The following is a 12,234-nucleotide window of genomic DNA, read 5'->3' on the forward strand; positions in this document are numbered from 1 at the left end:
CTAGAGTATAGATTTGCGTCATCTGTAGGGGGTTGGGGGGGGGGTTAGGCTTGGAAAAGCTGAGTGCCTTTGCTGGTAGCATTTCGTGTTTCTTTTTCTAGGTCTCGAAGTTCCATGTGATATACAACAACCTTAATGTAAATGCTCCTGCTTAAAGCTCTTTGTTGGGGAATGTAGTTTTTTTTTTGGATGGGATCATTTGAGAATTTTTGTGATGTATTTCATGAGTGAGGTTGGTGGAGGTGAAATTGATCCCTTTGATAGCCTCCTTGCAAATTTTGATCTTTGATAGTCGACATCAGTTATTGATTTGATACGTCCAATCCTAGAATCTTAAGTATATGCGAGGGGAATAAAGAATAGTTTGCTTGTTTTTTGTAATGTTATGTCTCTTGTCATGAAAGTGAACACCAAAATTTATGATTGTTCATTTTGGATAATTAAAGACCATGGATAAGTCTGTTAAATTCCACGGCAAGCACGGGCAGCACTTAGCATAATCCTCCAACTCTCTCTAACTCAAATTGAGCCTACCGATAGAGAAATATAAGGAAAAAAACGTTTGTCGTGAAATGCAGCAAAAATTTACCCTACATGGCTATCTTTGCAAACATGCTTCATTAAAAATGTGGGAAGTAAAGTTTGAAAGGATGTAGAAAAGGATCTGTATCTCAATTATTCATCTGCTTAAATATAAGACCACTCTTTCTTCATCCTACTATTGCCATGGCGACATTTTCAGTTGAACCTTTTTTTTGTTTTAATTTATGCCTTGTGTTGTTTTTGAAGTTATGTTCAATATCCTCTGGCTTATTCTCAGACAATATTCATCATTTATTCATTTCCCTGTTTAGCCTTCTGGTGCATTTCCAGACAGCCTGAGAATCACTCCAGAAGTGCAGTACGTTCATCGGCTACACCACAGGTTAGTTTAATGGCAAAAAGCCCCTGCAGTGGGGGTTGTCATATACAGTAGTATAACATTTGTATGAGTTGCACTACAGTTGTGTATTAAAGGTGTATTCATGTGGCAAACAACGTTAATCTTATAGACATTGAAGAGAAAATTATTATTAGAAACTGCTTGTTGAAAAGCCCATCACAATATCTTGTCTCCCAACTCAAGATATGTTTGACCAAATGTAACATATCTTGACCAGTTGATACCTTCCCTTTCTCCAGGAAGTTACAATAAGTGGTCTGTCATGTCATACCAGTAGATGGATGGTCTTTAAATCTATACTAGGGCTGCTTATATCATCTCCTTTCCGATTTATACTTGAAAATTTGTCACATTTGGAATTATTGCGTTAGCTTTGTATTTAGAAGTTAATCTAAATTCGAGCAATTTTTTTATTTGTTGAGATGTTTTCTTCTGCGAGTGAGCGAGTTAAATATAATAAAGAATCAGAAAGACATAATTATTCAGATTTTTCGGTGCAATTACCTGATGTTGCCAGATGCATTCACAAAATATCACAAAATTTGAAAAAATCATTACTTTGTCACAAAAAACATTGTTAAGAGGATGTGGTGTTAACCTAACGGTACAGAGAACGTCCGCTTTTTACAGCAGATCAGTTTTAGCCACCAGAAGATCTTTTTTAAGGTTACTATAGCGACGGCTCATTGAACTTTTGTCTGTCTGTCTGTCTTGTCTTCCTATCCCTGAAGGAAACACCAGTGCATGATTGCATTCAGTAACAACACCAATTGGCCTGAAAAATGATGAATGAAATTTGCATAAAATTCAGATCTTGAATGTTAGCATACCCTCAAGTTATCAATCATCAACAAGTAGCTATACTTTGTATATATTTGTAAATGGCAAATGTTTTTTCGAATGACTGTTTGGAGACTACTCGGGCAGGCTGAAATCTGGAGGAAGGGATTCAACAAAATGGAGGTAGACAGCTTCCATTCAGTGTGTAAGAGCTCATTGGTAAAACCTTATTTGATGTCTAAAACCACCAGCAGCAGTGAAGACAACACGGTCTTGTCCTCAAACAATATGGCTTAATGTATACAAGATTCACATGACAGAATTTTGTCAGATTGGGTGATTGTCTTTTTTATTCCTTTGTCTTCTTCAATGTCTTTTTTTTTTTTTTTTGAGTTTCTTTTGTTGTTGTTGAGTGAACATTTTTTTTTCTGTGTAATGTAACAAACATCCCAAAAAATTTCAAAGTCACCCCTCCCCCCCTTACAAACATCCCAAAGAATTTAAAAGTCCCCACTTCCCCCCCCCCCACCTTAGTGACGTTATTTTGGTGGACTTTGGTGAAACATAATATATTTTTAATTCCATTACCTGTCTCTCCTTAAAGAGAGGCGTATGGTATCAACACACATCTAAAAAGAAAAGCTTCAATGCTTGATGTTTGCTATATTTTCCATCAGATGGAGTTCTTCCTCCAAACGACTGGCATGTTTGAAGAGACATCTGGAAAAGAAGGAAAAAGTAGCTTTTCAGCCACCTCAGGTTTGTAGTACTAGCCTCCTTGAAATTTGGAGACCAAACAAAAGGTGGTGGTGGAAGAGGGGGGAGGGGGTTGGCTTCAGTGGGTGGAGTGCTCATATTGCATTCCCCCCACCCCTTCCACATAAATATTTTGTAGGCACATCCCACAATATAGGTAGTTGGTATTCTTGCCTGGAAGTGTTCACAGAAATGGCCTCGAAGTGTTCAGAGTGTTTTCATGTTAGCGGCGGCTAGGCACTCTCATCACCCTCGTCTGCCTATCGAATAATCCACTTCTACACTTTTAATTCTCGTTCACAGTTCTGTCAAATTAATAAATGCAGTTTCCTTTTCAAGGCTCCTTTGGTCTGCAATAGTCTGGAAACTATGGGGGGAGGGGGGGGTGTGGACCCATTTTTTGGGTGAGTTTGCCAAGCATAGGAAGCTCTGTCTATGGTTTTCGATTGCTTTCCGACAAATGGATTAGATATATTTAAACATCAATTCCATAGTCTAAGCTAGCTGTTAGGCATTCTGAGCATTGATTGTTAAGGTGGGGGGGGGGGGGGGTTGGGATGGGGCCTTATGGGTCTCAGTTCTCACGCCCATGAGCCTAATAGTTTGTGAACCACCGATGTAGAACAGCGTTTTTCAATTATTGTCAGCATCAAATTTAATCCCTCTCATAATCTTTGACTCCCATGGGTAATTATCTGATTATCATCTGATAATGATCTTTTTATTATCTGATAATCTGTTTAATATCTTCAGATTTTTGGCTGTGAAGTAGACTTGCTTAGGTTTTCTGAGCTTATAGCTCTGGAGGGAGGATTCAAGGCTGTCCGTGCAAAGAAGAAATGGCCAAAGTTGGCCGACCAATTAAACATTCCAAGAAACGTAAGTAGACAAATTGTACCGTTAACATGCAAAAAGTGACACACGTCCCACAAGAATTAAGACTTCATTACCTAACACATAATGATTCCCAAGGGTGGTTTTTGTTTTGCATTTCTCGGCGTTATTTACAAAGATGTCGCTATCACCAATAAATAATGTAAACCAACACAAACATTGTATCGAAAATTGGTGCCGAACCATGAAGAAAGTATGTCCATTTTGCTGCCATGATGCATTCATCAAAAATCAGTGCGCATTTCAAAGAGCAGTAAATATGTATTACAAATAGCTTCCTGAAAGTACACTTTTCGGTGAAGGCTACATGATACATTCAAATCTATACATATCACTTTAATTGGAAACGTAGACATATTTGATCCATTTGGCCTTCATGGACGGCTCTCTGAAGGAAATTCGTTGTTTTGGCATTCGTAACCCAGTTTTGCTTCTTTTTTTTTATATACAAGTAAAGACTATTTTGTTTTTTTATTTGTTTATATTCAACTGTATTTACTGTGTTAATGTTTACCTTCTGTTTACAGGTTTCAAGGAGAACCAATAAATTGGAGAGCATCTGTTTGAAATATTTAGTTTCCTTCTCTTCCTTATCTCAGGTATGACAGATTCATTCGATTAGTTAACAGCTGATCATAGTTGACTTACTTTTAAGTGGATATTTCCAGTGCAGGCAAATATCTATACGTTTGTAGACTGTGTCGAGAGGAGTCCGACAAGACTGTCCGTTGAGTCCTTATCCTCGTCATTTACTACCTGCACCGATAATGGTGCAGGCCCTCATCAATTCCCTACAAATCATATTCGGGAGTATTTCAATTTTAAGAGTACACATTCCAAATCTCCAGTTTACGCTGACGATACCATTATGACAACAAATTTCACAAAAAGAGTCTGTTCCGAAGGTAGTGAAACTGCTGAGTAAGTTTGCAACAGTTTTCTGTTTTAAGTTGTGGATATGGAAGGATCACATCTGTTCCCCTTTGACTCCTTGTTAACCTGTCCTCCTCGTTTAATACCATAATAAATATAATAACAATAATATTAATAATACTCAGAAGACATTAAAACAATCAAAAACTTGTATGAAATAGTTTGGGAAAAGGCCTGGAAGGTAAACCCATTCACATTAATCACTAACGATCTGAATTAGTTTGAAGACACATAATCTTGGCCTAATTATTATTATTTTTTTATTTTTTGAAAACACTAATTAAACTTCATACGATCCGGGTTGAAAATAGCGCCGAACACTTTTCTCTAAATTGCGAGTGACTTGTGACGTGTTTTTGTTATCATGTTTTGCCATCTGCAGCATTAATGACTATTGATGACTTCCTTGTCTCTTCCTGTTTTTAAGCTCTATATTTATTTGTTACCTAGCAGTGTGGTCATCTCGTATTACAGTGTCAAAATTGCGTACGTGCCACAACTCTCTGGGTGTTATCGACGTTTTCTCACGCACTGAAATTTATTGTGAATAAAATAAAAATTAAAAATGATAATAATTCCTCCTTTCTCACTTAACAAAATCCTCCTCAGGCGGAGAAGAACGATTTGATGAAAGAGGTTGAAGTTGAGAGACAGCATAGACTAGATGGTGAGTAGGATGATAGGGATGGAAACCGAGATCCATCGGTGACCGAGCACGCAAACGGTTATTACGCATTATAGACAAGAAGCATTCCACGGAAATAGTAGAACCACCAACTGATTGATAGTTTCATCTTGCATAAATTATAAAATCAAAAAATGGGGACTGTAGAGATTTGTGTAGAAAATGGTATAAGCAAGGCAAGATTTTTGTCAGCATGGTGGGGGGTATTATTATCGAGGGGGGGTAAAAAGTATTTTGTATAGTATTTTGTATTATTTCTACATCTGCAGATATTTGTTATGAGTGAATGAGTGAAATCAAGGGCAGCCTTTCCTTCTTTCCTAATGTGGCTGTGTGAATTGTGAGGGGGGTATTTTTATCGAGGGGAATATTTTTATCGGGAGGGGAAGGAGTCTTTTAATGTATTTTAGACTGTATCCTCATCTGTAGATATTTTTTATGAGTGAAAGCAAGGGCAGCCTTACTTGCTTTCCTAATTTGCAGAGGCCATGTGGGTTGTGATTGTGGGTTGTGATGAGGGGGGTATTGTTATTGAGGGGGGTAACAAGTCTTTTACATGGTATTTTGGACTATTTCCACACTTGTAGATATTTGTTATGAGTGAATAAGTGAAAGCAAGGGTAGCCTTACCTTCTTTCCTAATTTGCAGAGGCCCCCGTGAGGGGGTATTAATATTTGGGGGGGGGTAACAAGTCTTTTAAATGGTATTTTGGACTATTTCCACACTTGAAGATATTTGTTATGAGTAAATAAGTGAAAGCAAGGGTAGCCTTCTTCTTTCCTAATTTGCAGAGGCCCCCCGTTAGGGGGTATTAATATTGGGGGGGTAACAAGTCTTCTAAATGGTATTTTGGACTATTCCTGCATCTGTAGAAATTTGTTGTGAGTGAAAGCAAGGGCAACCTTACCTTCCTTCCTCATTTTGGTGAGGGCAATGTGGATTTTGAGGGGGGGGGGGTCCCTGAGGCAGCCAAGATGTGAATTTTGGGCCCTTGTTATCTCGTACCACAGTTTTGTTGTAGCCGTATATGTTTTGAAATGGTGGATCCATCGCTGTAATTTTCAGGCTCAGATTAAACTCGCCAAAAAATTCAGTGAAGAAGATAGATCTACATTCTTATGAAGTTTAAATTAGAAAATGCCTTTTGATGAAGTGAATGGTCATTGTAGCATGTGATATTACCACAGAATAAGAAGTGTCAGTAAAATCATTCACTTTCATCTGTGTGGAGGGCCTAGCGAGCTGCTACTTGTGAATTTTTTGCATCAAAAATAAAGAGAAGGAAAACCTATCTTAGACATCACGCACAGGATGTTGCTGACGGTGGCAAGATTGAGCCCAGTGTGATGTAGAATGCAAAACAGCTACATTAAGTTCATCCTCATCATCTCCCATCTGCTTGTTTCATTTGTCATTGATGAAGGGAGAGACAGATGTGACAGGTGTAGCACCTGGGAGAACGAGAAGCAGTCGATGATGACACAACCGGGGGTCTGCTATGGGAGTAGTAGTTCCCACGCATCCTACTATAACGTCACATTTCTGTTTGATCCCATCTCTTACAGAAGCAGGTCGCACTAATCCTTTCGGGGTCACTGAGTCGGAGGCCAGGAGGGGCAGCCATCAGGTGTCTCTCAGTCAATTTAAACAGAGAGCGGATTTGATTGAACAGATCATCAGAGCGGGCGAAGACAATACACCCAGTGACGTTGAGGTAGAGTGTAATCGTTATGGATATGAATCATTTGAAGAAATATTGTTGACAACAAAGAAAAGAAGAAAAAAAAGGGAAGAAAAAAGAAAAAATTACAGAATTAGGATTGATCAGGACAAAATGGTTTTCTGGACTAGCATATCTAACTTGATAAAAAAAAGGCTAGTTTTGTCTGTTGATGAGAAATGGCATGTACAGTTCAATTTCTGATGAAATTGCTCATTCTTTAGCACAAGTACAAATTTTCTGTAAATTTTTGTCAGCCGTGAATTCTCAACTATACTATATTTTTTTTCGCTGTCACTTTTCAGAGAGAGTTTTGGAAGATTGTTGAAGAATCCGATAGTTACGTGGCTGTCCAAAGAGCAGAAATACAAGGTTGCAATTCTGAGAGGTAGGTCGTCTGACTTCAAGAAACATTAATGAGATCCGTTTTTAATGTAACAACATAGTTAAGCATCTGTTTTCATTGACATGCGGTAATTGGAAGGTAAAATCTTGCCTGGAAAGAACTCCTATTTGTCAACTTCATTTAGAACGATAAAAGTCACTTTCAAATTCCTTGGAACGGTATTTCATTAATTTATGAGAGACTTTATGGTAGGTAATGGGTCTGGGCTCACCCCTGGAATTTCATTCTCAGACTACTCGTAGGTTTACCTTAATCCTCATTGCATGGTATCTGCTACTTACCGTAAGTAATGTTAAGCGTCTGATATATATGCCTGCTGTATTAAAGTGCCAGTCGGTAAATGCTCCTTCAAAATGCAGAGAAAATAAATTTCTTGCAAAAGGAAATATCTTGCAAAAGATTGAGCAGAGCTGGCTTTAGTGGGATATGAATGTCTCTCCCATTAGTAGATAAAATGAAATGAATTAACATGACAACAGGATCTTCTGGGAGCTATTCTTAAGATCCAGTAGCTTGAAGGTAACCTCAATAAAAAAAATAAAACACAACTTCACTCAAATCTCAAAACTGTTTCGGGGAATAAAGTGGCACTATGGAAGAATTTCAGAAAGAAATACTGTTTAGAAGAGTAGAGACTGTTACAAGACAAGATATAGCCAGCTTTGCATCACTAGATTTAAAAAAATATATATAAACATTTTTTTTTTTAACTTTATTTAATTTTAATTTTTTTTTTATGCTTGTAAAAATCAGAATTTTTATTTTTAAATATAAAACAAGAAACATAAAGAGAAAAATATCTATATTTTTTACTCTGCAAATCTCTGGATTCACAGGTTTGCCAGTACCTTATGTAATCTACATGAGAATGGTAGCAACATACTGTCAGTCCTTCCAACGGCCACTAAGCAGAAACTTCCAACTCTGAAGGTGGGAACTGTTTACAGCGTGGAGCCTTGGAGAGCTTCCAGCCATGGGCTTGGAAAACTAGAATATTTACACTCAGGGAACCATAAAATATGGTAAATTTGTTATACTTCTTGGGTAGGAGAAAGCCAAATAGTTTCAGATACGACTGTTTACGGTTTAAGGATGTTACTCGTTATCTGAAACCATTCGGGTTGATTCTGCTGCAGTCTATTGAATAATATAAGGTCCCAGAAAATGTCAGTCAGACAAACTTGCACAGGGAATTTTTAAATTAAAGATTTTGCCAGTGAATAAAAAACAAAAATATCAGCTATTCATCGATATTAAAACGTGCAGTCAGCAAACCTAATTGGACTCATGTTCTGTCTAGAGACAATTGATAGATAATTTTATCCATTCTCCTTATGTCTTGAATACTGGTCACTACAGTTCTTAAAGTTGTTTCCTGATCCCAAATGTGAATACAGGCAAAACCCTGTCCTCACCAGAGAAAGCCTGTGAATGGCAGAATGTTGAATATACCATGGTGCCCAGTTCTATTGCTGCGCTATTACCCTGTTGCAGATTTCAGCCATATAGATTGGTCTTCTGTTTTCTTTTCTATTCTAAACTGATTGTCTTTAATTGTCTTATTTTGTTCAGTTATTTCCTCTCTCTTCCTTTCTGTGATCTGAGATTGACATAAACTGTGCAAGATTGCTTAAGATTCTATAGAGCACTTCTTTCCAAATTTGAATCATTATGCATTTTGTCATTCACAAAACCTGAAGTTGCTCTGAAAAAGTGGAATTAATCATATCTCTACCATCATACATTTGATTGTTCCCTTTCAATTGCTCTACCTATCAACTTATGTTTGGGGTGTGTTGTTCAATCTGACTTTATACTGCTCGTCTAAGCAGTTCAAATTGTGAATGAGCCATCACACTTTGTTTCTAACCCAGTCTTATCTCCCCTTAGTCAGTCAGTGTAAGTTTCTTGTACCCGAGTGTACTGAAACCTGTATCATAAATTTTTTACCATGGCCAAAAAATGATAGGCCAAAATTTGACAGATTGCATATAATGGTTGCTTCCATTGCATATAATGGTTGCTTCCATTGCATATAAAGGTTGCTACCATTGCATATAATGGTTGCATCCATTGAATATAAGGGTTGCATCCATTGCATATCATGGTTGCATCCATTGTATATAACAGTTGCTACCATTGCATATAATGGTTCCTTCCATTGCATATCATGGTATCTTCCATTGCATATAATGGTTGCTTCCATTGTATATAATGGTTGCTTCCATTGCATATAATGGTTGCATGCATTGCATATCATGGTTGCATCCATTGTATATAATGGTTGCTTCCATTGCATATAATGGTTGCTTCTATTGCATATAATGGGTGCTACCATTGTATATAATGGTTGCTTCCATTGTATATCATGGTTGCATCCATTGCATATAATGGTTGCATTGATTGCATATCAAGGTTGCATTCATTGCATAAAATGGGTGCTACCATTGTATATAATGGTTGCTTCCATTGCATATAATGGTTGCTTCTCTTACCTCTTGCTCTCCCTTCTTCAGGTACAGCATTCCAAAATACCAAGCTGCTCAGCTGGAGAGAGTTCTTCAAGAACACGCAACAGAGACCAAAGGAAAATCCTGCCTTTATGACAAGTCTTTCATCTTCATGGTAAGAGTCCTTAGATTGTCAAAGGAAGAAGAAGAAGGTTGTAGCAGTGCAAAGTCTTCTGCAGCAGGGCTGATAACATCATCAAAGGATGGACTGACTAAGTAGTGCCTGTTGTGTGCAAATAAAATAGTGCACAAAAGATATGTCTTAATCAGCTCCCCAGCATTCTGAGTTTTGATACAGTGTTTCTATGTATGAAATAAAAATCAGCTCATCTGATACTGTTCTCCATTCCCATTCCTCCCCCCACCCCCATCATGACTCTCACCTCCCTCTTTACTGAGGGAAACTAGGCTGTAAACTTCAAGGGATTAACCCAGATGGAGTTTAGCGATCCCATACCCACAATACCAGAAAATATTGTAACTCGGAATAAAGTAAAACAAAGAAAAAGATATACGTCTTAATTAATAAATGGATACCTGAAAATATTGTAACTCTGGACAAAGTAATAAACGTGACAGTTTTTTGTAGCTTGAGAATGTTCTATGCTTGTACTGCTCCCCCCCCCCCCCCAATGTATGTCTTTTTCTTATCTATGGATGGTATGACGATCAAGTTGAGACCATGTTCGTATACAAGACCTCTTCTCTCTCCTCTCGTCGGTAGCTCCCCCCAGAAATGGTAGAGAAGAGAGGCCTGACAGTGTTCCGAACTGTTCAGCAGCCTCAGGAGCTAATTGTGCAATGGTATGGAGCTGCCACATCCTCGGTCAGCTGCGGCTTCCATATCTCAGAGAGCTTTCCCTTGGCCTCCTCTGACTGGCTCGAGGGCGCCAGTCAGGCTTTTGAGGTAAGAACAGCACATGCTTATCTTATATTTGGAATTGTTTCTTCTCACTTCTTGACAAAATTATTCCGTTTATCTTTCGTTGTTGCAACATCTGTAACAAATCTATGGGTATCTTCATCTGGGATGTTTGCAGTAATCAATGTCCAGTCTTTTTCTAGTTTTTAAGAATAGGCATTTCTTACCTAAGCATGTGCGTTTGAAATTCAAACTTAAAAAAACTGTGTTGATCAATGATGGTTGTTGGTTTTGCTTTTCCTGGCTGTGGGAGTAGGGAGGGGAGGGGGGATGGGAGTTGTTTACTTCTACTTTAGGTCTACTTCTTGCTCAGAGTCTCTGATATACCAAAATGTAGCAAGGTTGTTGCTCTCCTTTTGGTTAGCACAATTAAATTGATCTTAAAAATGTTAATCTGAATTTGTAATGTTTGTTCATAGGTCTTTGAAGGTTTCATTCCATAATGAGATGCTCACAAGTGTGTGTGCAAACTGCATAAAAGAGAATGAAAAAGTGAAATTTTGTTTCCCCTTGTTTTCCATCATCTCCATCAGATGTCTAAATCCCTGAATCAACCAAGTTTATTTTCCTTGGAGCAGTTACTTTATCTCCTCATCGAAGACATAAGACAAGGTCACAAACCCTGTGGTGATTTGGTCAATAAACTTTTACCAATGTTCAAAACATTAAGGTGAGTTAAATTTCCTTTGAATAGTTTTTTTATTTTCCGTGCCGAAGGCAGAAGGAATCAATGAGATGGTGGTGGCGTGTGTGACACTTGCTTGTAAACACACTCAAAAATTTCATGGTGGATTAACCTCATACTTGATATGTGGATCTGTCTTATTGAGTACAAGAACCCTTTTCCTTTCTGTGAAGTTCAATGATCATTTGGGGTCAACAGAGGTCAAAGTCTGAAAACTTTGTAAACATGACAACTCAAAAAGTACACCTTTGTTGAACTCATACATGGTATGCATATCCAGCTTGGTGAGTACAAGAACACTATTAAAATTGGTGGAGGTCAAAGGTCATTTGCTGTCATCATTTAAGTCAACGTCTGAAACCTTTTAAACATGATAACTCCAAAAATAGCCTACAATTAATTTGTGAATTCTCCAATGCTATGATTTTCTTTTGGTGAACATAGTTTCAGTGAAATAGTGAAATTCAGTTTAGTTTGTGAAGGGGCTCTAAAGGTCTTTGACATAACATACAGTCATCCAGGATATGAAATCTGCATCAAACAGTCAATAGTCTTGCTTTAAACACACTTGCATGGCTCTTATCAGTTTTCACCCTCTGAGCTTCAAAGAGTTAACAGGTTATCTCAAATGGATAAAAATTTTGCTCAAGGGGTCAACAGGTTATATCAAATAGTCTCAAAGTTGGCCATTTTTTCTGTGGTTTTACTAGATGAATTTTGCTTTGGCAGTAGATTGTGAGAATATTTCACAGTGTATAAACAATGTCATGTAGAGCTCTCATTCATTAATAACAACTATTAAAGGGATGGTTAGTATCAGAGCTTGTTTGCTAGCTCAAAATTGGTAAAAGAAAATGGCCTTTTCTTCATATGTCTATGTGTCTATATTTCACATAGGAAGACTGTTCTTTCTGGACATTGAAACATTTTGGAATAAAACTTCTATACTGTAAAACTTTTACCAGTGAATGGAATGGTTGATACCCACAGGGGAGTGCT

At 37.7% G+C, this 12,234-nt stretch overlaps 1 protein-coding gene across 5 annotated transcripts in view; it reads left to right on the forward strand.

The window, feature by feature from the left end:
• Window positions 1-12,234, forward strand: part of LOC139960453 (uncharacterized) — a 57,426-nt gene that overhangs the window by 35,188 nt on the left and 10,004 nt on the right. For all 5 annotated transcript variants that reach the window (XM_071958823.1, XM_071958854.1, XM_071958829.1 and 2 more), the window contains exons 8-18: window positions 855-925; window positions 2,401-2,482; window positions 3,233-3,358; window positions 3,901-3,972; window positions 4,916-4,973; window positions 6,558-6,706; window positions 7,018-7,100; window positions 7,955-8,140; window positions 9,635-9,743; window positions 10,353-10,535; window positions 11,084-11,220. In XM_071958823.1, the coding sequence (XP_071814924.1) occupies window positions 855-925; window positions 2,401-2,482; window positions 3,233-3,358; window positions 3,901-3,972; window positions 4,916-4,973; window positions 6,558-6,706; window positions 7,018-7,100; window positions 7,955-8,140; window positions 9,635-9,743; window positions 10,353-10,535; window positions 11,084-11,220 (1,256 nt within the window). The remainder of the gene's footprint in view (window positions 1-854; window positions 926-2,400; window positions 2,483-3,232; window positions 3,359-3,900; window positions 3,973-4,915; window positions 4,974-6,557; window positions 6,707-7,017; window positions 7,101-7,954; window positions 8,141-9,634; window positions 9,744-10,352; window positions 10,536-11,083; window positions 11,221-12,234) is intronic.

Source organism: Apostichopus japonicus, chromosome 3 (genome assembly GCF_037975245.1).
Source record: "Apostichopus japonicus isolate 1M-3 chromosome 3, ASM3797524v1, whole genome shotgun sequence".
NCBI lineage: Eukaryota > Metazoa > Echinodermata > Holothuroidea > Aspidochirotida > Stichopodidae > Apostichopus > Apostichopus japonicus.